The sequence below is a fragment of the Rhinolophus sinicus genome, chromosome X, assembly GCF_036562045.2.
Source record: "Rhinolophus sinicus isolate RSC01 chromosome X, ASM3656204v1, whole genome shotgun sequence".
In the NCBI taxonomy this organism is placed as follows: domain Eukaryota; kingdom Metazoa; phylum Chordata; class Mammalia; order Chiroptera; family Rhinolophidae; genus Rhinolophus; species Rhinolophus sinicus.
Window position 1 is genome coordinate 113,002,221 of NC_133768.1, and position 25,135 is coordinate 113,027,355.

At 37.3% G+C, this 25,135-nt stretch overlaps 1 protein-coding gene across 5 annotated transcripts in view; it reads right to left on the reverse strand.

Moving 5' to 3' along the window:
• EDA2R (ectodysplasin A2 receptor) overlaps nucleotides 1-25,135 on the reverse strand; it is a 49,079-nt gene that overhangs the window by 11,284 nt on the left and 12,660 nt on the right. For all 5 annotated transcript variants that reach the window (XM_074323725.1, XM_074323724.1, XM_074323726.1 and 2 more), the window contains exons 2-3: nucleotides 17,603-17,672; nucleotides 16,635-16,731 (exon numbers count right to left, since the gene is read on the reverse strand). In XM_074323725.1, the coding sequence (XP_074179826.1) occupies nucleotides 16,635-16,705 (71 nt within the window). In that variant the 5' untranslated portion in view covers nucleotides 16,706-16,731; nucleotides 17,603-17,672. The remainder of the gene's footprint in view (nucleotides 1-16,634; nucleotides 16,732-17,602; nucleotides 17,673-25,135) is intronic.

The window sequence follows — 25,135 nt, forward strand, 5'->3', positions numbered from 1 at the left end:
AGATTAAAAGTTGATTTCTCTTCAGAAACTGTGGAGGCTAGAAGGCAATAAGATGACATACTTAAGTGTCAAAATAAATAAATTGTTAACCAATAATTCTATAATATATCCAGTAAAAGTATCCTTCAAAAATGAGGGAGAAATGAAAACATTCCTAGATAAACAAAAACAGAGGGAGTTTGATACCACTATACCTGTAATACAAGAAATACTAAAGAGAATTTTCAGGTTAAAATCAAAGGATACTAGATAGTAGTAAATCAATGCCATACAAAGAAATAAATATCCCTGGTAAAGGTAAATATATGGACAAACATAGAAGGCAGCATGATTGCATTTTTGGTTTTTAACTCCACCTGTTATTTCCTGTATGATTTTAAAAATAAAAGAATAATTATAAATCTGTTTTTGGGCACACAATGATTAAGATAATAAAAGTGACAACAATAACATAAAGGAAGGTGAGATGAAGCCATATAAGAGTAGAGTTATTGTATGCTATTGAAGTGAAATTGGTAGCAATTCAAACTGCATTGTTAAAATTTACAGACACAGACAATAGTTTAGTGGTTACCAGAGGGTAAGAGGGGTGGGGGGTGGGAGATGAGGGTAAGGGGGATCAAATATATGGTGATGGAAGGAGAACTGACTCTGGGTGGTGAACACACAATGGGATTTATAGATGATGTAATACAAAATTGTACACCTGAAATCTATGTAATTTTACTAACAATTGTCACCCCAGTAAATTTAAAAAAAATAAGTGAAACATTATTAAATCATTTATTTTATTTTATTTTATTAAATTTATTGGGGTGACAATTGTTAGTAAAATTACATAGATTTCAGGTGTACAACTCATAGACACAGACAATAGATTAAATCATTTTTGACAGTGCCATAAAAAAAATTTAGAATGTTAAGTGGAAGCCACATGGTAACCCTATAGAAATTATCTAAAAATATACATAAAAGAAATAAGAGAATTAAAATTTCTCAATGAAAAAAAAATCAACTATCACCAAAAAATGCAATGATGTTGAAAATAAGGGACAGAAAATGGTATAAAGCATACATACAACAAATAACAAAATGTCAGAAGTACTCTCTTATAGTATTACTCTTCACACCAATTGATTAAACTCTCCAAAGGCAGATTGGGAGACTAGATTAAAACCAAAACAAAACAAAACATGATCCACTTATATGCTATCCACAAGAGATTCACTTTAGATCTAAAGACACAAATAGGTTGAAAGTGAAAGGATGAAAAACATATTCCATGTGTGGTGAAAAGAGACTTGGGGTGTCTATACTGATGTCACACAAAATAGTCTTTAAAAACTTCTACAAGAGGGCCGGCCCGGTGGTTCAGGTGGTTAGAGCTCCATGCTCCTAACTCCGAAGGCTGCCGGTTCGACTCCCACATGGGCCAGTGGGCTCTCAACCACAAGGTTGCCAGTTGAATCCCTCAAGTCCTGCAAGAGATGGTGGGCTCCGCCCCCTGCAACTAAGATTGAACACGGCACCTTGAGCTGAGCTGCCGCTGAGCTCCTGGATGGCTCAGTTGGTTGGAGCACGGGCTCTCAACCACAAGGTTGCTGGTTCGACTCCTGCAAGGGTTGGCGGGCTGTGCCCCCTGCAACTAGAAAACGGCAACTGGACCTGGAGCTGAGCTGCGCCCTCCACAACTAAGACTGAAAGGACAACAACTTGACTTGGAAAAAAACAAAAAAAGGTCTGGAAGTACACACTGTTCCCCAATAAAGTCCTGTTCCCCTTCCCCAATAAAAAATCTAAAAACAAACAAACAAACAAAAAAAAACTTCTACAAGAGACAAGGAAGGACATTATATATTAATAAAGGACATTATATATTAATAAAGGGTTAATACATCAAGAAAATATAACGAGTATGAAAACTTATATACTAATAACAGAGCCCCCAAATCTATGAAGCAAGCCTTGGCAGAATTTAAGTGAGCAACAGCAGTTTTATGAAACTATCTGTAGACTTCAATACACCACTTTCAATAATGGTTTAAATATTTAGAGAGATCAACAATGAATATAGAGGGCTTTGAAAACACCACAAACCAACTAAACCTAACTGACACTGAGGTTAAGTTGGTATCAATTCAAACTGCACTATACCCAGCAAAAGAAGAACACACATTCTTCTCAATAGCACATGGAACATTCTACAGGATAGACTATATGTCAGGTTACAAAGCAAGTCTCAATTAATTTTAAAAGACTAAAATAATACACTGTCTTTTCTGACCATAAGAGAATGAAACTATAAATCAATAACAGAAGGAAAACTGCAAAATGTACAAATATGTGGAAATTATATACTATGCTCTTAAACAACCAATTGGTCAAAGAAAAAATTACAAGGAAAACTAGAAATTACTTAGAGATCAATTAAAATAAAAACACAACACACCAAAATTTATGGAATACAGAAAAGTTGTATAGTTGTAAATACCTACATTAAAAAAGAGAAAAGGGCCAGCCCTGTGGCTCAGGTGGTTGGAGGGCCGTGCTTCTAGTGCCAAAGTCACTGGTTCGATTCCCACGTGGGCCAGTGAGCTGTACCCTCTACAGCTAAGGCTGTGAACAACCGCTGTCCCCGGAGCTGGGCTGCTCTGAGCAACCAGAGGTTAGTGTGAGATGCCATGTGCTGCCATGAGTGGCCAGTGGCCAGCATGAGTGGCTGGCAGCCAGTGAGAGCTGCTGTGAGCTGCTGTGAGCAGCTGACTGGCGACCAGTGACCGACTGCCTCAGCCCGGGGTAGCGCAAGGCTCAAAATTCCATGGTCCAGGGAGCTGCGTCCTACACAACTAGACTGAGAAACAATGGCTGGAACCGGAGTAGGGGGTGGGGAGGTGGAAGAAAGGGAAAAAAAAAGAAAAAAGATCTCAAATCAGTAATCTAACTTTATACCTTTAGGAACTAGAAAAGAGAAACAAACTAAACCCAAAGATAGTAAAATAAAGGAAATGATAAAGATTAGAATGGAGAGAGAGTATAAAAACAATAGAATACATGAAATAAAAAGTTTCTCTTTGTAAAGATCAACAAAATAGGCAATCTTTTAGCTATACTGACAAAGAAAAAAAGCTCTGAAAGAAGATGCAAATAACTAAAATTAGAAATGAAAATGAGGATATTACTACCAACATCACAGAAATTAAATAAAAGGATTATAAAATAATTTTATGAACAATTACACACCAACAAATTAAATAAGATATGAAATGCACAAATTCTTAGAAATCCACCAATTACCTAAAGTGATTCAAGAAGAAATAGATAACATCAACAGACCTATAAGACGTAAAGAGATTGAATCAGTAATCATAAACCTCTCAATAAAGAAAAGTCCAGGACCAGATGGCTTCACTGATGAATTCCTCCAAACATTTAAATAATTAACACTAATCTTTCTCAAAATCTTCCAAAAAATTAAAGAAGAGGGAATACTTCCTAACTCGTTTTATCACAGGAAAAGGAAATTACACAGCAATATCCCTTATGAATATTCATGTAAAATCCTCAAAAAAATATTAGCATAGTGAATCCTACAGAACAGTAAAAAGATTATACACCAAGTGAGATTTATCACAGAAATGCAAGGGTGATTTAACTTAAGAAAATCAATCAATGTAATAAAGCTCATTAATAGAATGAAGGGAAAAAATGATCATCGCAATTGCCAAAGAAAAGGCTTTTGTCAAAATCCAACATCATTTCATCATAAAAACGTTCAGAATACTAGGAATAAAAGGGAACTTCCTCAACATTAAAAAAAGACACGTATGAAAAACCCATATCTAACATACTTAATAGTAAAAGACTGATACCCTCCCCCTATGATCAGGAACGAGAAAAGGATGGCCACCTTTACCACTGCAATTCAACGTTGTACAGGAAGTCCTAGACAGAGCTATTATGAAGTGAAGGAAAATAACTAAAATGCATCCCAATTGGAAATGAAGAAACAAAACTATATTTGCAGATCACATGATGCTACATATAGAAAACCCTAAATTCTCACACAAAAGCTACTAGAGCTAACAAAATGTTATAGGCTGAATTGTGTCCCACTCCCAAATTCATATGTTGAAGTCGTAACTCCTGGTATCTCAGAATATGACTTTGTTTTGGAGACAAGGCCTTTAAAAAGACAACAAAGTTAAAATGGGGTAGTTAGGGTGAGCCTAATGCAATACGCCTGGTGTCCTTAGAAAAGAGATTAGACATACAGGGAGAGAGAGAGATACCAGACACAGACATAGAGAAATGACCGTGTGAACACACAGCAAGAAGGCAGACACCTACAAGCCAAGAGAGAAACAGAAGACACCAAACCTGCCTAGACTTTGATTTGAGAATTCTAACTTCAAGAACTGTGAGAAAATACATTTCTGTTATTTGATTCACCCAATCTGTGGTATTTTGTTATAGCAGCCATAGCAAAGTCATACATAATGAATTCATAAAAGTTGCAGGGTATAAGACCAACACACAGAAATCAGCTGTGTTTCTATATGACAGCAAAAAACAATAAAAAAAATTTAAAAAGCAATTGTGATAAGTTTGTACAGTGACAGATAATTACTAGAATTAGTAGGGTGATCCCATAGTAAGGTATAAAAATGTTGAATCACTATATTGTATACCTGAAACTAATACACCCAGTACAAGATTGTATAGCAACTATACTTAAATAAAAAGACTTTTTCTAATTGACATTATAATAAAACTGGACAATAAATAACACACACACACACACACACACACACACAATTATATTTCATAGCATTGAAATGAATAAAGTACCTAGGAACACATTTAAACAAGGATGTGAGAAAATTGTACATTAAAAAGTACAAAATCTTTCTGAAAGGAATTAAATATGACATAATTAATGGAAAGACATTCTGTGTTCATGTTTAGGAAGACATAATATTGCTAAGATGTCAATGCTACTGAAAGTTGTGTATAGATTCAACAGAATCCCTGTTGAAATTCCATCCATACAGAAATTGAAAATCTGATCCCCAATTCATAGGGAATTACAAGGGGCCTCAAATAGCCAAAACAATGTTGAAAAACAAGAAAAAAATGTATTTCAAAAATTACTATTAAGCTACATTAATCAAAAAAGTGTGGTACTAGTATATTGGATATACAGACCAATGGAAAAGAATTGAGAGTCCAGGAGTAAACCCATACATTGGCAAGGGTTCCAAGTCCATTCAATGACAAAAGAACAGTCTCTTTGACAAACAGTGCTGGGACAACTGGATTTCTACAGGCAAAATATGAAGTCAAAATAAATAAGCGGCCTAAATGATTTTAAGAGTTAAAATCATAAAACTCTTAGAAGAAAACATAGGAGTAAATCTTAATGACCTTGAATTTGGCAAAGGATTTTTAGTGATGGCACCAAAAGCACAAGCAACAAAAGAAAAAATAGATATATTGGACTTGATAAAAAATAAAAACTTGTGTGCATAAAAGGACATAATCAAGAATAAAAAGAAATCCACAGAATATGAGAATATATTTGTAAAGAATAAAAAGAAATCCACAAAATGGGAGAATATATTTGTAAATAATGTCTTATAAGTGTTTAATATCCAAAATATATAAAGATCTAAAACAAGCAACCGAATTAAAAAATAGACAGAGTCAAATAGAAATTTATCCAAAGAAGATATACAAATGGCCCATAAGCACATGAAAAGATGCTCAGCATCATTACTCATTAGGGACATGCAAATCAAAACCACAATGACATACCAATTCACACCTATTAGAATGGCTTATAGAATGGCTTTTTATTTTTATTTTTTAATTTCTAAATATGTTTAATTTTTTTCAATTACAGTTCACATTATGTTAGTTTCAGGTAATATTGTCATAACTATATAATGTCAGATGGCTACTAGAGTTACCGGGTTGATCACTTCATAATTCATATAACTGTCTAATCACTATGTTGTACCTGAAACTCAAATGGCTTTAAAAAATAAAAAAAAAATAAAAAATAAATGTTGGTGAGGATGTTTAGGACTTGGTATCCTTGAGCATTATTGCTAGAAATGTAAAATGGTATAAGATATTGAGTAATACAGTTTGGCCATTCCTTAAATAGCTAAACATAGAACTACCATATAACCCAACTATTCCACTCCTAGTTATGTACCTGAAAGTGTGGAAGCAGGGATTCAAATAGATACTTGTACACCAATGTTCATTACTCACAACCGTCCAAAGGTGGAAACAATCCAAGTGTCCATCAATAGATGAATGGATACAGTATGTACATTCAATAGAGTATTGTTCAACCATAAAAAGGAATGAAGTTCTGATACATGCTACAATAGAAATGAACATTGAAAACATTATGCTAAGTGCAATAAACCAGACACAAATGGAAAAAATATTGCATGATTCCACTTAGATGAAATATATAGGCTAAGCAAACTCATAGACAGAAAGTATAATTGAGATTACCAGAGGCTGCGGCAAGAGTGATTGAGGGAGACGTTGCTTTACGGATACAGAGCTCCTGTTTGGGGTGATAAAAAGGTCTTAGGATTAGATAGAGGTGATGGTTTCACATTGTAAATGTGATCGGTGCCACTGAATTGCATATTAAAAATGGTTAAAATAGCAAAATTTTATGTTTTATATTTTACTACAGTTTTTAAAATTAATAATTCAGTGTACCAAAACCAATTGAATTATGTATTTTAAATAGGTTAAGTATATGCTATGTTAGTTATATTTCAATAAAACTGTTAGGAAAATGACAGACCCTCCATAAGTCTGGGTCCTTAAAGGACAGAGAAGAATCTTCACACTCCCCACCACTGATTGGAGTTTACTAGAGTGAGTAATAAACCTTTGATCTTTAATAATTACTAAATTTTTAGCATTTATCTGTTAGAGGAACTAAATGAAGCAATACCAGATAAGCTACACTTTCCAAGAGGTTAATAAAAGAGAGCATCAGCCAGCTACTAAAGATTCCAGCCATTCTATGCCTTTGCTTGCCCTTTTTTGCCTTAGTAAATGCCTTACAGCCCCATTTGGAATGATCTCATCTACCAAAACCCAACTCTCTGCTGGATACCAGAGATCTGAAAGGCCTCATTGGTGGTGGTGGTGGTGGGGCGTACCTGACATGAGTGCTGGCCATTCTACTCAAAATCTGGGTTTTGGGGGTACGGCAATGGATTTTTGGAGCCTCTGCTACTTTATATGCAGCACTGGGATGGTGACAGATGCCATATCTGTTTTATAGGGTGGACTAAAGATCAAAGTGATAGAAAATACACTGTAGTGATACAAATCCCTGTTTCCAGGGTCAAGGCGACCTAGCTTTAATGTACATCTCTACCACTGTGACAAGCCATGTGACCTCAGGAAACTAAGTGGGCTTGAATTTTCTTGTCAATCAGATCGGAGATAATGCTACGTACATCAAAGATCTGTTAAGATTAAATGAGCTGACCAAATGAATGAAGGAACATCTCAAATCAATGGGGAAAAGCTGGCCTTTTCAATGGGTCATGCTGGATAACTGGATAGCCATGTGAAAAACAATAAAATATGGTCCATTTCTCACACTATGCACCAGAATACATTCTAAATGGATAGAAGATTTCAAATATAAAAAAATGAAAACCTACTGAAAAAATGCATAGGTGAATTCCGTTTTATTCTGGGTGTAGAGAAATCTTTCTTAACTATACTCAAAGTCCAAAACAATAAGGGAAAGATAGATTAATTTACTTCCATAAAACATGTTTAAAAAGTTTTACAGGGTAAAAGATTCATAAGCAAAATCAAAGGACTAATGACAAACTGGGGTAAATATGATGCATCTTATATCACAGAATAAAGATTAATATTCCTAATATATAGAACTGGTAATTTTTTTTTAGAAAGCAACACTATAGAACACTAAACCCACACTTCATAGAAAAAGAAACATTAATGGGTCTTAACCAGATGAAAGATACTCAATCTCACTCATAATGAGGGAAATGAAATATAAAACTATATTGAAGTATCATTTTTAACCTATTAGATTGGCAAAAATCCAAAAGTTTGACAGCATGCTCTGTTGGTAAGACTGTGGGGAACAGGTATATTGTTGGAGGTGATATACAGCAGTACAGACCTTGTAGAGGGAAATTTGGCAATATCTAACAAAATTACATAAGCATTCACTGTTTAACCCAGCAATCATATCTTTAGAAATCTATCCCACATTACAACGACAAAAATACGAAAAGGTACATGCATGAGTGTAGGGAGCAGGCTGTGAGCTGACAAGGGCCTTGCAGCCTGCAAGGTCATTCCCATGGGAAGCTTTGCCTCAACATCTTCCCAGAAAGTACAAGGTAACACTAATACAGCCACAAACATACAAAGTTACCAATACACAGAACAGAATGTTCTACTGACACCTGCTTGTTCTGCTAATACTTGTTTGTATAGACAACTGTTCTAACACTGTATAAAAACTGTGTGTGAAATAAAGACTGTGCCACTGCTCTGCCATCCGTGGACGGTGGACCTCTCCATCCCAGCTTTCCTGTCTTTGCGTCTTTTCTCAATCTCCTCGCCCCTCGCCCTCAGGACGAGCCCTCCTGGCTGTGCGGGCACATGAGGTTACTCACTGCAGCACTATTTGTAATAGCAAAATTGTCCATCAAGAGGAGACTGGTTGAATAAACTGTGGGAGATATATGATGGAGTATTTTGCAGATGTAAAAAGAAATGAGGGCTATCTATACATAATACAATGGAATGATCTCCTGGACATATTGTTAAGTGGAAAAACTAAAGTAGAGAAGAGCATGTTATCATTTATCTTAAAAGTAGGGGTAATCTTGGTTCAAGTATATATACACATACACTCACATATACCTGCTTATATTACAAAAGGAAAAAAAGAACGATATACCATAAAACTAAGCATTTAAAACATGGTCAGGAGGGGAATTACCTACAAGGGGAAGGAAGGAATAGGTTAGATGCTATGAGGATAGAAGTTAGAATTTTTGAATATGCTTTGTTTTATAAATTTGACTTTGGAAGAATGTAAGTATTTCACATAATTATAAAATAATACCAAATTGAAATAAAGCCATCCACAAAAATTAAATGAAACAAAATATAAAACGAATGAGAGAATCTCTCTCTCTCTCTCTCTCTCTCTCTCTCTCTCTCTCTCTCTCTGTAACATGCTGTCATCATGCCTGGCACATAGTAAGTCCTCAATGAACATTAGGCATTGTTCTCATAGGAGGCAATTTGTTTTTAAATTATCAAGAGTATTGGAATTAGAGGCCAGGACCTGAGCCTGACTCCTCACTTGTTCACTTGCTGGAGAAGAGAACAATGGGAACTAACTGCTTGCATTTTTGAGAATCAAACATGTGTCAGGCACTTATCTTTATTTTACTCATTAGTTCATTATTTCAGAAAATAATTATTGAGCAACTATTCTGGATGTTGTGACTAAATAATTGAGTCAATCAGACCAAAATTCCTGCCCTCATGAACTTACATTCTTATTTACTCTTTGTAAAACTCTATAAGTTATGCATTATCATCTATGTTTGAAAATAAGCAAACTGAGGTACAAATGGTTATGTCACAGCAAGTGGCCCAGCCTGGGAAGCCTCTTCCTTGAGGCCCTGAGACTCCGCATCCACAACCAGAGACACCAGGTTGTAGGGGGTACCAGCAAGGAAGATCAACAAATGCCCAGCCCAAGAAGCTTCTTTGTCCTATGAGTCTGAGACTCTAATCCCACACTTAGAGACAGGTGACTATGGTGCACTGGCAAGGAGCATCCTACCACAACAAGCAGTCTGGGCTGGGAAGTACACTTCCTCTCCACAACTCAGAGACTTCCTTCCAATTCAATTTAGATGCACCAGTGACCTGGCCCAGGACAATTCCTTCCACCCCTCAGGCAGCACCAGCACACAGGAGTGAGAGCCATGGCAGCACCAGATAAACCACACAGATCCAAATCATACCACAAAGGTCCTGAAAATTGTCATTAGAACCACACTCAAAATAGTAGGCCAGAACCTGTGTACTAAACCTAAACAGGTGACTGCCTGCTAAAATAAAAGATTTAAATAGAATCCTGAATCACCTAAAATAATTGACAAAATGTCTAAGATATAAAAATAAAAATCTCCTGTCATAACAAGAATCAGGAAAATAACAACATGAATGAGAAAAGGAAATCAACTGACAGCAACACTTAGATGAACAATATGTTTAAATCACGTGACAAATATTTTAAAGCAGCCATCATAAAATGTTTCAAAAACCAATTACAACTTATCTTGAAACAAGATAAATTAGAAAATCTCAGCAAAAAAATAGAAGTTACAAGGATATACAATTTCAGATCGAAATTATAAAAATAAAATAAAACAAATAAAAAAAATTCACTCAAAGGGCTCAACAGTAGAGAGGAGATGACAGATGACAGAATCAGTGAACTTGAGGACAGAACAATAGAATCTATCCAGTCTGAACAACAGTGAGAAAATAGATTGAAAATAAAATGAATAAAGCCATATGGAGCTGTGGGATAATAATAAAAGATCAAATATTTATATCGTCAGAGTCTCACTAAAAGAAAAAGAAAAGAATATATCTCTGAAAATTTTTTCAAAGAAATAAAGGCTGAAAATTTCACAGTTTGCCAAAGGCCTACAGACACAAGAGGATGAGCAAATCCCAAGTAGAATAAATTCAAAGAAATGTAAACCAATATACATTATAATGAAACTTATGAAAACCAAAGGCAATGAAACAATTATTGGAAATAGCCAGAAAGAAATGACATTACCTAAAGACAACACCAATTAAAATGACAGTGGGTTTCTATCTGAAGGGATAGAAATCAGAAGGAAGTGGCCAACATTTTTGAAATACTAATAAAAAAAAGAATTGTCACAAGTGCAAATTCTATATCCGGTGAAATTATACTTCAGAGATGAACAGGAAATAAAGACATTCTAAGGCAAAGGAAAACTAAAGGAATTTTTTCGTAATAGAGATCTATCCTTTAGCAATGGCTAAAGAGAGATTTTCAAACAGAAAGAGCATTACAAACAGAAAAGAAATGATAAAAGGATGAAAGAACTTTGGAGCATCAAGAAGGAATACAAGACACTGGGATAGTAAAAATAATGGGCTATATTTAACAAACTGTCCTCATGAGTTTTATAAATCATGTTTAATGATTAAAAGAAAAATCACCACATTATCTGATAATCAAGAGAATAGTATTTAAAAGTGCAGAAAGTAAAGAAACATTAATGGAAGTAAAGTTCTCAAAATGGTAAAATGTTGCTATCAGCGAAGTGTGAAGGCACATGTATGTGTGTATTGTAATACCCAGAATGACCTCTAAGAAAACTATACAAAACCACTACAAATAAGTCAAGATGGAACCCTAAAAAAATGTTCAAGTAACCTGCAGGAAGGCAAGAAAAGACAAACAGAGGAACAAGAAATGGAAAACAAACAACAATAATAATAAAATAGCAGACATAAGCTCTAACATATCAATAATAGCCTTAAATATACAAGGTCTAAGTAACAAAGGCAGAGTTTTGCATATTGGATAAAAATAAACACTCCCAAATTGTCCTCAATAATTATTTTGTGAATAAATGGATGAATCATTTCTTAACAAATTAAAAAGGAACAAATTATCATGAAAAACTCAACAACAACAACAAAAAACAGACAATCCAATTAAAAAATTGGCAGAGCACCTGAAGAGACATTTTGCCAAAGAGGACATACAGATGGCTAATAGACATATGAAAAGATGCTCAACATCACTAATCCTCAGAGAAATGCAAATAAAAACCACAATGAGATATCACCTCACCCCAGTTAGAATGGCTATCATCAACAAGACAAATAGTAACAAGTGTGGGAGAGGCTGTGGAGAAAAAGGAACCCTCATACACTGTTGGTGGTAATGCAAATTGGTGTAGCCGCTATGGAAGGCAGTGTGGAGGTTCCTCAAAAATTTACGAATAGAATTACCATATGACCCAGCAATCCCTCTCCTGGGTATCTACCCAAAAAATCTGAAAACATTTATCCATAAAGACACGTGGGCTCCAATGTTCATTGCAGGTTTGTTTACAGTGGCCAAGACATGGAAACAACCGAAGTGTCCTTTGATAATTGGATAAAGAAGTTGTGGTATATATACACAATGAAATACTATTCTGCCATAAGAAAAGATGAAATAGTGCCATTTACAACAACATAGATGGATCTTGAGATTATTATGCTAAACAAAATAAGTCAGACAGAAAAAGTCGAGAACCATATGATTTCACTGATATGCCGGATATAAAACTGAAAGCAACAAAAGAACAAGACAAAGAAAGAAAGAAACAAAAACTCATAGACACAGACAATAGTTTAGTGGTTACCAGAGGGTAAGGGGGGAGGGGGATGGTAGATGAGGGTAAACAGGATCAAATATATGGTGATGGAAGGAGAACTGACTCTGGGTGGTGAACACAATGTGATATATAGATGATGTATTACAGAATTGTACACCTAAAACCTATGTAACTTTACTAACCATTGTCACCTCAATAAAGTTTAATTAAAAAAAGAAAAAACACAGAAAAACTATATTGAGGATCCCCTTTCCTAATTTGGAGGCAAAATAAATTCTTCTAAAAAATCAAAGCCCTAAAAATTCTTTTGCTAGTTACTGGTTTTATACCCAGAAAAACACTGATTTTTTAAAAAATTATTTTCAGGTGTACAAACCAATGTAATAGCTAGACTTTTATACCCCTCATAAAGTGGCAACCCCTTGATCTTCTTAATCAATTTTACCAAGCTAGTACAATTATGATACAAAGTTTGATGCTGATAGTGCTATAATAGTATTTATTTATTATAAACAAAATATTAATTTATAAAACATAGAGTCTATTTAACTCAAAACTACAATAAAAAATGGTTTATCCTGGTATTATAAGATATGTTAATTTTTGAAATGTATTAATAGATGTCATTAAATTAATATGTCAAAAGGAAAATGTATGAAATAGTCAAAAGATGATAAAATAAAATTCAAAATCATTTCTGATTTAAAAAAATCTTATATATTATATGAAATATTCTAACAATACTCTGGATTCTGCTATGTCTCTCTACCCTTACATGAGTGAAGAAGGAACAATAAACAATGAATAAAACAGAAAAACAAGCAATGAGAAACAGTTCACAAAATTGGAAATGCAAATAGACAAACACAAAAATATTGGGAGTTTTCCCTATTAAAGGGTGAAAAATTTTTCATAAAGTTCTCATAAATTAGTAATTAAATGTTACCGAGGGAGGCATAAAATTAATGATGACAAAAACATGCATTTATTCACGTGTGGTTAGGCTTTTGGGATATAAGAATTCCATGCACTATTGAAAATAAATGTAATTATAATAGAAAGTAGTAAAAAACAGAAGTACTATCTGATAATATATTTCAAGAATCGTAAAATTGTATACATAATTTAGCTTGGTAATTATACTTCTAGAAATATGTCCTGAGGAAATAGTGTTGATTTTTTTTTTTAATTTTTATTTTATTAAATTTATTGGGGTGACAATTCATGAGTGTACTTTTATTTATTTTTTTCCTGCTGTATATTTATTTATTTAAATTTTTAAATTAGTTTCAGGTGTACAAAACAACATAATGATTAGACATTTTCACCCCTCATAAAATGATAACCTCTGCAAGTCTACTACTCCTCTGACATCGTATATAGCTTTTACAATACCAGTTATGAGTGTACTTTTTTATTTTTTATTTTATTTTATTAAATTTATGGGGTGACAATTGTTAGTAAAATTACATAGATTTCAGGTGTACAATTCTGTATTACATCATCTATAAATCCCATTGTGTGTTCATCACCCAGAGTCAGTTCTCCTTCCATCACCATATATTCGATCCCCCTTACCCTCATCAAGTAACTATAAAAACAAGGCTGTGTCAGATGTTGTTATCTGCTTATCCTAAAGTCATTGCCCATTTTTTTTTCTCTTACTAACAGAACATTGATTTCATTCTGGGTGGCAAGGTGACCAGCCTCAACAACTGATTCTTGATTGGTCTTAATTGCAATCCCATTTCCATTTGGCAGGTATTGATTCCCTAGCCTCCTTCCTAGCAGTGTAAAAATACTTACAGCACCCATAAGACATAAGGGGAAGTTTGCTGGGAGCTTCTACGAAAATATTTCTTCCCTAATATAAGTCAAGCTACTTTATTCCTGTCCCTTATTCCTGACTTTGACTATGGTGTAAAGATGTGATGCTTTGAGTTGTGACTACCAAGAGGCCACTAACATGAGGACAAAACAGCAAGGTGCCCAAGACAATGGATAAAAAGAGCCTGGGCCCTTGATGAAGTTGTTGATATTCCCAATCAACCACAAGGCTCCCTCCCTCCAGATTTCATTACATACATACATGTGTTTATGGTACAAGCTGTTTTATGTTACTTTTAACTTAGTACACCCCAATTGAGTCAGTGATGAACTAATTTGCCCACAGCAAAGCTAGAACTCAAATTTGTGTGTATCTGGCTCATATTTACTTTTACTGAACCACTGAGATTTTGAGCAAGTCACAAATCTTCTTTGAGTCTTAGTTTTCTCATCTAAAACCTATGGGACTGATAATACCTTCTTGGTGGGACTGAGAGTCAAATGAGATAATGCACATGAAAGCTCTTTATGAGGTACAGAGTGCGAGACAAATACAAGCTGTTTATATAAAAAGCTTTTGAAGGAACACGGTATTGCAATTTTCTTGGAGCTTTTTAGTGATGCTGAAATAAATGGCAATCACAGAGGTGCTTAGACAAATGTACATTTCCTCATGAGCTACTTTTTGAGAGTTTGGTAACAGCAGTTTGACAGATAGACCTATTTCCTCCCTTGGAGAAATTCAGATTGGAAATATGGACAGCTTTACAGGTAACAACCATGTACATGACAGGATCATTTCTAAGAGATTGTTTTTATGGGAGTGGTACGACTTTTCATCACAAAGATCAATGTGATATTTAATTTAGATTTTGTCAAGGCAAGCAGCTTATTCCTCAGGTCCACCCTAATGTCCAGCATGACCTAACATCTGAGATCTTTCCTTGGTCCTGGGATCCCTTATCAGCCTCATGGATACCCCACCGTGGTACAGAATGCTATGTGTAAAGAGTTCAAATTAGAGCTAGTGCTTGTATCTGTTGAGATCTCTGAGTCTCAGTCTCTTCATCTGTGAAATAGGGAGGTGGGAAGGAGGTAGGCTAAATAATTGCTATATTTTCTTTCAGCCAGAGGATTAAGTCACTCTTCTGCCCCAAACCTTCTAACGGGTTCCTGGTGGACTTAGAAAAAAATTAAAAATTCTCATCATAGACTTCAAGATGGTACATGGTTTGTCCCACACCTCCCTCTGTGATCTCACTGTGTACTACCTTCCCTCTCGCTCACCACACATTGGCTGCACTAACCTTCTTCCTCTTCCTCGAACATGCCTAGTTCATTCTCACCTTGGGACTCTGCATGAGTTGTATCCTTTCCCCAGAAGGCACCTCCTTAGAGAGGCCTTCTCCGGCTACCATATCTAAGGTTGCCACCCAGTTACTCTGTTATCAGATCACCCTAATTTAATTTTCATCACACCTCCATATCTAAGTCCTTCATTTATCTATGTATATATCTCATTCAGTGATTGTTTCCCTAATTAAAGGGTAAGATCAATGAGGGCAAAGGTTTTAGTCTGTTTTGCCATATGCACTGTGGCTGCAACCATGCCTGCCAGTTTGAAGGTGTTCAATAATGATGGCTGAATTAATGAATGACTATAGAAAATAAGATGTGCAGAAAACATCTGTTGGCTGTCTGCCCCCAGATTATCTGGCCCTAACCATAGCCAAAATTTAACATACATCCCCAGATTCTGGGACCAACAGGGACCTCCATCTTTGCAAGCCAGGGCTAAGCATAAAGTGCCTGCCTTGCCAGTCATTTTGTTCTGACCCTTACCACTAATTGAGATTCTAGACCTTCCACAGTTCCCCATCCTTTAATTCTCCCTTGAACACTTCCTCAGTGGCCCAGTCCCTCTAGGACAGAGTCCACACCTAAGCCTTCTTAGTTCTTCTCTCTTTCCCATTCCCAATACCTGATATCTAGTTCCTGAACCCCAAGTGGGTGGGCCCTGCTTTATTTGACAGATTTCTCTAATGCCAAATAGTCTTCTTAGGCATCTGCACTCCACATCTCCTCTTGAGATACCCCATTATCTCATGGAACCCTCCTCTAATCCTGATCTTGCCAGGCTGACTTCTTGCTGGTGCTGTGACTGCTACTGTCACAATCTTTGGATTCCGTGTTTTGCCTGCAGAACAGGATTAGCCACAAGTAGAGCTGATTCTCCTAATCTTGGACCCTCTCAATTGCCAGGATGGTTCCTAAGATGTAACAGAAAAAACTCTCCTGACCAGGGAAACTTACCTTGGAGAGCTCCTGTCCAGGCCCACACAGTTGGCAGGTGACACACCGTCCCCATTGGTCCCAGTATTCATTTTCTTTGCACTCCATGAAGGAAGGGCTGTGGGTACAGAATACAAAAAACTGGAGCTAGTGAAAAGAAATTGCAAGGTAAGTAGTAGCTTCCATGTCTCGTGGTGTATGTGCCTTGGCCTCAATCTGGTGTCTGGCTCTGAGTTAGAGGGGTTGAGAAAATCAACCTAAAATAGCTAATGATTATATAGTCCTGACCATGTGCCAGGAACTTTTTAAAATGTTTTACATGTAATCATTAATTAAATCCTTAAATCAATGATAGCTGGGATTATTATTATCCCCAGTTTGTATATGAGGAAACTGAGGCAGAGAGGCCAAGGAATTCGCCAAAGTTCACACAGTTAGTCGCTATATCACTTGGTGAACTGGAAAGAGAATAAGAGAAGAAGCTGCCTTCTACTTAGGGGAGTAGAGAATAACGACAATTTCTCACATATGGCCAGCTAGTAACAGTTTAGAAAGCACTTTCACATCCAATATTATTTGTTCCAGACAACATTCATGTGAGGAAAGCAGTATAGGGATTATCATCTTTCTTTTGTGGCTGAGAAAGCTGAAGCATGGTTCTCTATTGCCAAAAGTGTCTTAAGTACCTTTAAGGATCACTAACTGCTCTTCTTCTGTCCTATGCAGAGTGGAAGGGGAGTATGAATAAATGTCCTGGTGCACTAAGATGTAGTAGAGGAGAGGAAACACTACTCAGATAACAGCTCTTGGAATACAGACAGCATAGGGCAGTAGCACTAGCATTGGTCTGAGATATGAGTTCCAATCCTGGCTATAGGGTAAACAATCATCCAGGTTTGCTAAGTAATAATAGGCTTCCCTAGGATATGGGACTTCCAGTGCTAAAACTGGGAAAGTATCCGGCAACATGAGATGGCTGGTCAACTTACCTGGCTCTTCTTCTTTCAACCTATGACCTTGGATGAGTCACTTAATCTTTTCTGGCCTCAGTTACTTAATCTGAAAAAAAGGGGACAGTATGTTCCTCATTCACCTTATATACCTCTTGCAAGAATTAAATGAGCCAAGTAAGATCCATCAGACTACTCTGAAGGCTTTGAAAAGCTATGCAAAATAAGGCAGAGTTAAGTATGCAGAGAGATAATTCTCTGCAAAGATGAATTTTAATGAGGGAGACTCAAGTAATTGCTACACAGTATTTGTACTGCTCAAAGAGAAAGGCGCAGCGAGATTATTTTGCTCACTCCTTAACCGTATACCAAGATGAATCTTAGTTGGCTTCTCAAAGTACTGAAAGTTCTAAGAGTGTACTTCTAGTCAGAAAAAAAGGATAGCTTACATGTGGACATTGAGAAGCCATCGCCCTTCCCCTCAAAACTCCCCAACGGCAATGGAGTAAGTCACCCTGGTTGGCATGCTTGTTTGAATGCACCTTTTCCCACCATCAACTGGGACTTTCTTTCCCATTGCTTGATTCAGTGGGCTACACAATCCATTTTGTACAAGCTGAAGATGCCTCCTCCTGTGTTGTTTAGATTACTGGCCTATAGTGTCAGCCTCCGTATGTATGCTCCCTTCCCTAACCACCCTCCTCATTAAGGACAAAAAAACAGCAGTGGTCTCATAGCCCTCATGACAAGAGAATTAAGTGTCATGGGCACAGGGCCAGCATACTGGTCTGAACAACTCCCCTGTATTCTTTTCTTGCCCACAAAAACAGAAAAACATTGGCAGGAGCCAAAGAGCAGCCATGCCCTGGAGATAAGCTCCTGACATAGGCATCTGAAATCTCCACAGCAGCTGCTTCTGGCCTTTGGGTGTCTGAGACACCCTATTTTGTGTGGTTTCCAGAGCCCCATCCATCAAATAATTGTCATATGTCATGAATCTTAACACACACCTCTAACCCTGGCTTTGAAATCTATGTCTGGGCAAGGTTGGCTTATTGCCAAATCTCCATATCATGGCCTAGGGTATGAATAGAGGGCTTTTCCCCTTCTTTCTTGTCAAACTGTTTATCAAAAGCATACAAATTAAATTGTCTTTCATTGTAAGCTTAACAAATTACTTTTCTTAAAGAGAACAAAACCATGTAGATTCTGGCTCATTCTGAAGAAGTCGGTGCATATGTGTAGAATTGTCTAATAATGGTTAAATGTCATTATCTTGGGACACACTCAGGCCTTATGAGTATGTCAAATTCTTCCCTGTGGTCAGAATTGCGCTGTGGCAGACATAACCGCCTTTTTATTTGAAGGGAATAATTAGAGCTACTCTGAAGTGTCCCAAAATTGCATCTAGATACCCTTCTAAAGTGTCACAGAGGATGTGGCTAAATACTCCAAACTTCTGGATAAGTCAGCAATATAGACAGGCCAATACATTTTTTACATAGGTTTACACTCATATAAACACTATGCAGATAAAGACACAGAACCTTTCCATTACCTCAGCAGGATCTCTCATGCCCCTTTCCAGTTAATACCAGCCCCCTTACCTAAGTAATTTATATTCTGACTTTTGTCACCATTTTTAGTTTTACCTGTCATTGAACGTCACATATAAATTGGATTCATACGAGAGCAATTTTTTGTTTCTGGCTTTCTTTGCTCAATGTAATGCCTGTGAGATTTATCCATTATGCGTGTATAGCAAAATTTGTTCCTTACCATTGCTCTATAGCATCCTGTTGTATGGCTATTCCATAGTATATTTATACAGTTTTGGTTGGTGAACATTGGGCTATGTCCAATTTGTGGCCATTATAAATAAAGTTGCCATGCTATGGTTAAGTGACTTTCAAAAAGTGTGCCAAGACAATTGAATGGGAGAAGAACAGGCTTTTCAAAAAAGATCTTGTGACAAATGGCTATCCACATTAAAAAAACAATCATGAGTTACTCATGCAACTCAACAACAAAAAAACAAACAACCCAATTGAAAAATGGGCAGAGGACTTGAAGAGACATTTCTCCAAAGAGGACATACAAATGGCAAATAGACATATGAAAAAATGCTCCACATCACTAATCATCAGAGAAATGCAAATCAAAACCACAATGAGATATCACCTCACCCCAGTCAGAATGGCGATCATCAACAAGACAAATAGTAACAAGTGTTGGAGAGGCTGTGGAGAAAAAGGAACCCTCATACACTGTTGGTGGGAATGCAGACTGGTGCGGCCGTTATGGAAGGCAGTGTGGAGGTTCCTCAAAGAATTACGAATAGAATTGCCATATGACCCAGCAATCCCTCTCCTGGGTATCTACCCAAAAAAATCTGAAAACATTTAGAGATAAAGACACGTGTGCTCCAATGTTCACTGCAGCTTTGTTTACGGTGGCCAAGACATGGAAACAACCAAAATGTCCTTTGATAGATGAATGGATGAAGAAGTTGTGGTATATATACACAATGGAATACTATTCGGCGGTAAGAAAAGATGATATAGGAACATTTGTGACAACATGGATGGATCTTGAGAGTGTAATGCTGAGCGAAATAAGTCAGACAGAAAAAGCAGAGAACCATGTGATTTCACTGATATGTGGTATATAAACCAAAAGCAACAAAAGAACAAGACAAAATAACAATCAAATTGGACCATTATGTCACACCATATACAAAATTAACTCAAAATGGACGAAAGCCCTAAATGTAAAAGATGAAACTATAAAACATTTAGAAGAGTTTACTAAGAGAAAATAAACATTTTAATACTTTTTAGATTTGTTTTCTTATAATATAGGTATAAATCTTTGTGACCTTGGATTAGGCAATGCCTCCCTTTTTTAGATACAACACCAAAAGCACAAACAAAAGAAAAAAAGATAAATTGTACTTAAGTGCAAACTTTTAAACTTTTGCACTTCAAAGGACACTATCAAGAAAATAAAAATACAACCCATGCAATGGAAGAAAAAAACTGTACCATAGAGACTTATATGTAGAATATATAGAGAAATTTTATAACTCAGCAGTAAAAAAGACAAATAACACAATTAAAATGGGCAAAGTATTTGAATAAACATTACTCCAGGAAGATACATAATTGGGCAAAGTATTTGAATATACATTATTCCAGGAAGATACACGTGAAAAGGTACTCAATATCATTAGCAATTAGGGGAGTACAAATCAAAATCACAAGGAAATCCCACTTCACACCCTCTAGGGTGACTATAATAAGGAAAAACAGGGGGGTGATTAAGTGTTGACAAGGATGTGGAGAAATTGGGACCCTCACATATTGCTGGTGAGAATGTAAAACAGTTTACACTTGGGAAAATTGTTTTGCAGTTCCTCAAAATGTTTAAACATAGAGTTACCATGTGACCTAGGATTTCCACATATCTATCAACTAATGAATGTAAACAAAATGCTGTCTATCCATACAATGAAATGTTATTCAACCAGAAAAAGAAACGAAGTACTTGATACATGCTACAATATGGATGAGCCTTGAAAATATTATGTTAAGTGAAAGAAGCCAGACACAAAAGGACACATATTGTTTGAGTCAATTTAAAAGAAATGTCCAGAATAGGCAACTCATAGAGACAGAAAGTAGACAAGTAGTTGTGAGGGGCTGGGGCAAGGACAGAATGAAGAATGCCTGCTTAATGTGTATGAGTTTCAGTTTAGTGTGATGGCATGGTCTGGAAGTAGATTGTGGTCACGATTGTATAACTTTGTGAATATGCTAAAAACCAATGAATTGTACACTTTTCAAAGGTGAATTTTATGGGATGTGAATCATACTTCATTTTTTCAACAGCTAGTTCTTCATCTTTTTCTTTAATACTGTGAACTACCCCATATTATTCCAATAGACATTGCGTAAGTTAACCTCAAAATAAATCTTTTAAAAAAGCTACTATGGGGGCAGTTGGATGGCTCAATTGGTTAGAGCGCCAGCTCTCAACAACAAGGTTGCTGGTTCAATTCCCACATGGGGTGGTAGGCTGTGCCCCCTGCAACTAAAGTTTGAAAACTGCAACTGGACTTGGAGCTGAGCTGTGCCCTCCACAACTAGATTGAAGGACAATGGCTTGGAGCTGATGTGCCCTGGAGAAACACACTGTTCCCCAATATTCCCCAATAAAAAATAAAAAAAATAAAAATAATCCACTTTTAAAAAAAAGCTACTATGAATATCCCTATATATGCCTCCAACAGTGATTTTTTTTCCATGAAACTTTTAACCCAAATATATCTAGTAAGTGCTCTTTGGGTTTAACCACACGGGCTGACAAATGGCAAAATTACTACAGTGTCTCCTTATTTTATCTGTCTCTGTCATGTAGCTGCTCTCCCTGCCCATCCACCTGTCCTGATTCCTACCCCGCCCCCATAAAAAAAAAAACCTAGAAGAGTAAGAATGACAGTAAACAGGGATGAGGAGAAGCAATGAGGCTGGCATTAATTATAATCCCCCCATTAGCTCATTGTGCCCTGAATTATCGATGTTGGCCAAGTTTCTGCTGGATGTAAGGTACTCAGGCTGCTGCCAGGCAGCTGCCTCTGGCTGCAACTTGTGGCTGCTGCTCTTCTCAACTTGCACATGCCTGTGGGGTGAAACATACACTCTCTATCTAGGACGGGTGGGCAGGACAGGATGACAGGGCTAAATTAAGAATTTAGGACTTCAGGGAAGATATTTGCTTTGCCTGGGCAGTGCAGGAGGTGTGGGATTAAAGAGGGTGAGGAAGACAGCAGCTGGTCCACACCCTGCCCATTCCTCTTCTGTGAGCCGACTCAGTACCCCACGTGCCCAGGATTGGCAAAACTCAAAAGTAGCTGCTCAGCCTGGCCTTGAAAACACTACTTTCTCTGAAAAAGCAAGCTTCTAATCTGTACAGTGCCTTCGTCATTTACAGATATTTGGCCTATAATCTAGATGTTGCTTTATTATTTGCTGCTGGCTCAGCTTTCCCTTTCCTGGCCTGGCCCAGGACCACTTCTAGTCCGGCTGTGTCTTGCCTGTAACCTGCTTCCAAACTACCAAGCAGTTTACCTTCTTTCTGCCCCAGTATTTGTGAGTTTTGCATTCCTCAATGTGGTGAGTGGTCCCAGGCCCAGTTTTGCCATGTGAAGCATGTTCCTCCCCAGTGGTGGACTCAAGGTCCCCATTTGTCTACAGTGGTTCTCACTATAGACTACAACTTGGGAGCTTCAAAAACACTGATACTTGGGTCCCTTTCCTGAGATTCTGATGTAATTAGTCAGAGGTGTAACCTGAATCTTTGGAATTTAAAAATTCATCAGGTGATTCTCATGTGCAGCCAATTTTGAAAATCACTGCTTTAAAGGCTCTTTTTGGCTCTTGTCTGTTTTGTCTAAATATAAGGTACAGTCAGAAAAAAAATTTTTCTACTCTCCCGCATTCAGAGAGAACTTGGTGAGGGATTAACCTGGGTTCTACCCATTTCCATTCCCTCTAGAAAAAATGAGCAATATGAATAAAGGGGCTGAGTGGTTCTTTTAAAACATTAGATCATGTGAGACGTCATCAACATGGCGGGATGAGGTGAGCTTCTGTAAAGCTCCCCTGGAATTTACAAATAATCGAACAACAATAACTCCACAAAGGACTCCCTGCACAGCAGACAGGGAAGACGAAGAGGCCCACTATTGAATTCACCTAAAGGTGGGCGAATCGCATGAGCAGGGGAGGAGGGAAGGGAGAAGTGCAGAGATGGAGACGGAGCCGGAGCCAGGTGGGCGCAGGATGCAGACCTAGCTCAGTGCTCCGAGCTCACTGCATGCTGGAGCTACCAGAACTTCGGGAGAGGGAAGAACTTGGACTGCTAGGGCTCCGCTTATGGCCCACAGGGGTGAGGGGGCAGCATATAACATGGCTGAACCCAACGCTCATGGCAGAGACCTCGGAGAAAAGACTGAGGGAAGAAGGCTGAAAACGGTGGTTTAAGCCCTCACTGCCGAGCAGAGAACGGAGGAAGGCTTAGGCACTGACACTTGCCCCGCCCCCACCTGCTGGGTGCTAGAAGCAGAACAGCAGCAGTGTCAGATCAAAATAACAGAATATTTGCTGTTCTGAGAACTGTGGACCGCAGACACAGATTCACAGCCCAACTAGTTCCCGCAAAGGGGAGAGAGCTGTGGAAGCAGGACCGGCGGTGGTGGTGGTCCCTGCCATTGCTCTGGGCCACCTCTCACAAATCACCCCGTCCCTGGCCCCACCTATCTGGGCAGATCCATGCAGGAGTAAACAGAACTGCTGAAATATATGGGCTCTGAATCTGGTGCAGGAAGAGCTTTGGAACTTCAAAAGAACTCCGCATACCCACACAAACACTGTGCCCTGTGACCCAGGCAAACTATTAACTGAGGAGAAGCCCGTCTCCCAGGGAATTCCCCCATTGAGTGAGAAGCTGCAATAGTGCAGAGAAAACATAACACTACCATGTGAGAGAGAGAAAAAAAAAAGGCTGCATTCAGAGAGAAAATAAAACATTCTACCAACAAGTACTGGAAAACAAAAGAAAGACCTCTTCCTATCAACCTGTTGCAGAAGCCACTCCTGTAGATGTCTAGGAAGAGAGATAATAAATCAGTAATTGCCATGAATAACCAAGGCAACAAGACAGCTCAGAAAGAAAGTGAAAAGTCTCCAGAAAAGGAACTTAAAGATATGGAAATATGTGACTTAAATGACAGAGAATTTCAAGATTGCAGTTCTGAAAAAACTCAAGAAGATGAAAGAAAACACAAAAAGGGAGTTTAATGAACTCAGAAACACAATCAAAGAACAACGTGAGCATTTTATGAAAGAAATTGAAATTTCAAAAAAGAACCAAATAGAATTTCTAGAGATTAAGAACTCAATAGAAGAAATTAAGAATGAAAAAAATAGTTGAGGTAGTAGAGTAGACCAGATGGAGGAAAGAATCGGTGACATCGAAGATAAAAACCTGGAAATTACACAGATGAAAGAAGAAAGACACTTGAGACTTAAAAGAAATGAAAGAACTCTACAAGAACTTTCTGACTCCATCAGAAAGAGCAATATAAGAATAATGGGCATACCAGAAGGAGAAGAAGAGAGAAGGGAACAGAGAATATATTCAAACAAATTGTTGATGAGAACTTCCCAAACTTGTGGACAGAACTGGATCCTCGAATCCAAGAAGCAAATAGAACACCTAATTACCTCAATCCCAACAGGCCTTCTCCAAGGCACATTGTATTGAAGCTGTCTAAAATCAACGACAAAGAAAGAATCCTCAAGGCAGCCAGGGAAAAGAAGATGGTAACCTACAAAGGAAAGCCCATTAGATTATCATCAGATTTTTCAGCAGAAACTCTACAAGCCAGGAGGGAGTGGAACCAAATATTCAAACTATTGAAAGAGAGAAATTATGAGCCAAGAATAATATATCCAGCAAAGATATCCTTTAGATATGAAGGAGGAATAAAGACCTTTCCAGACATACAGA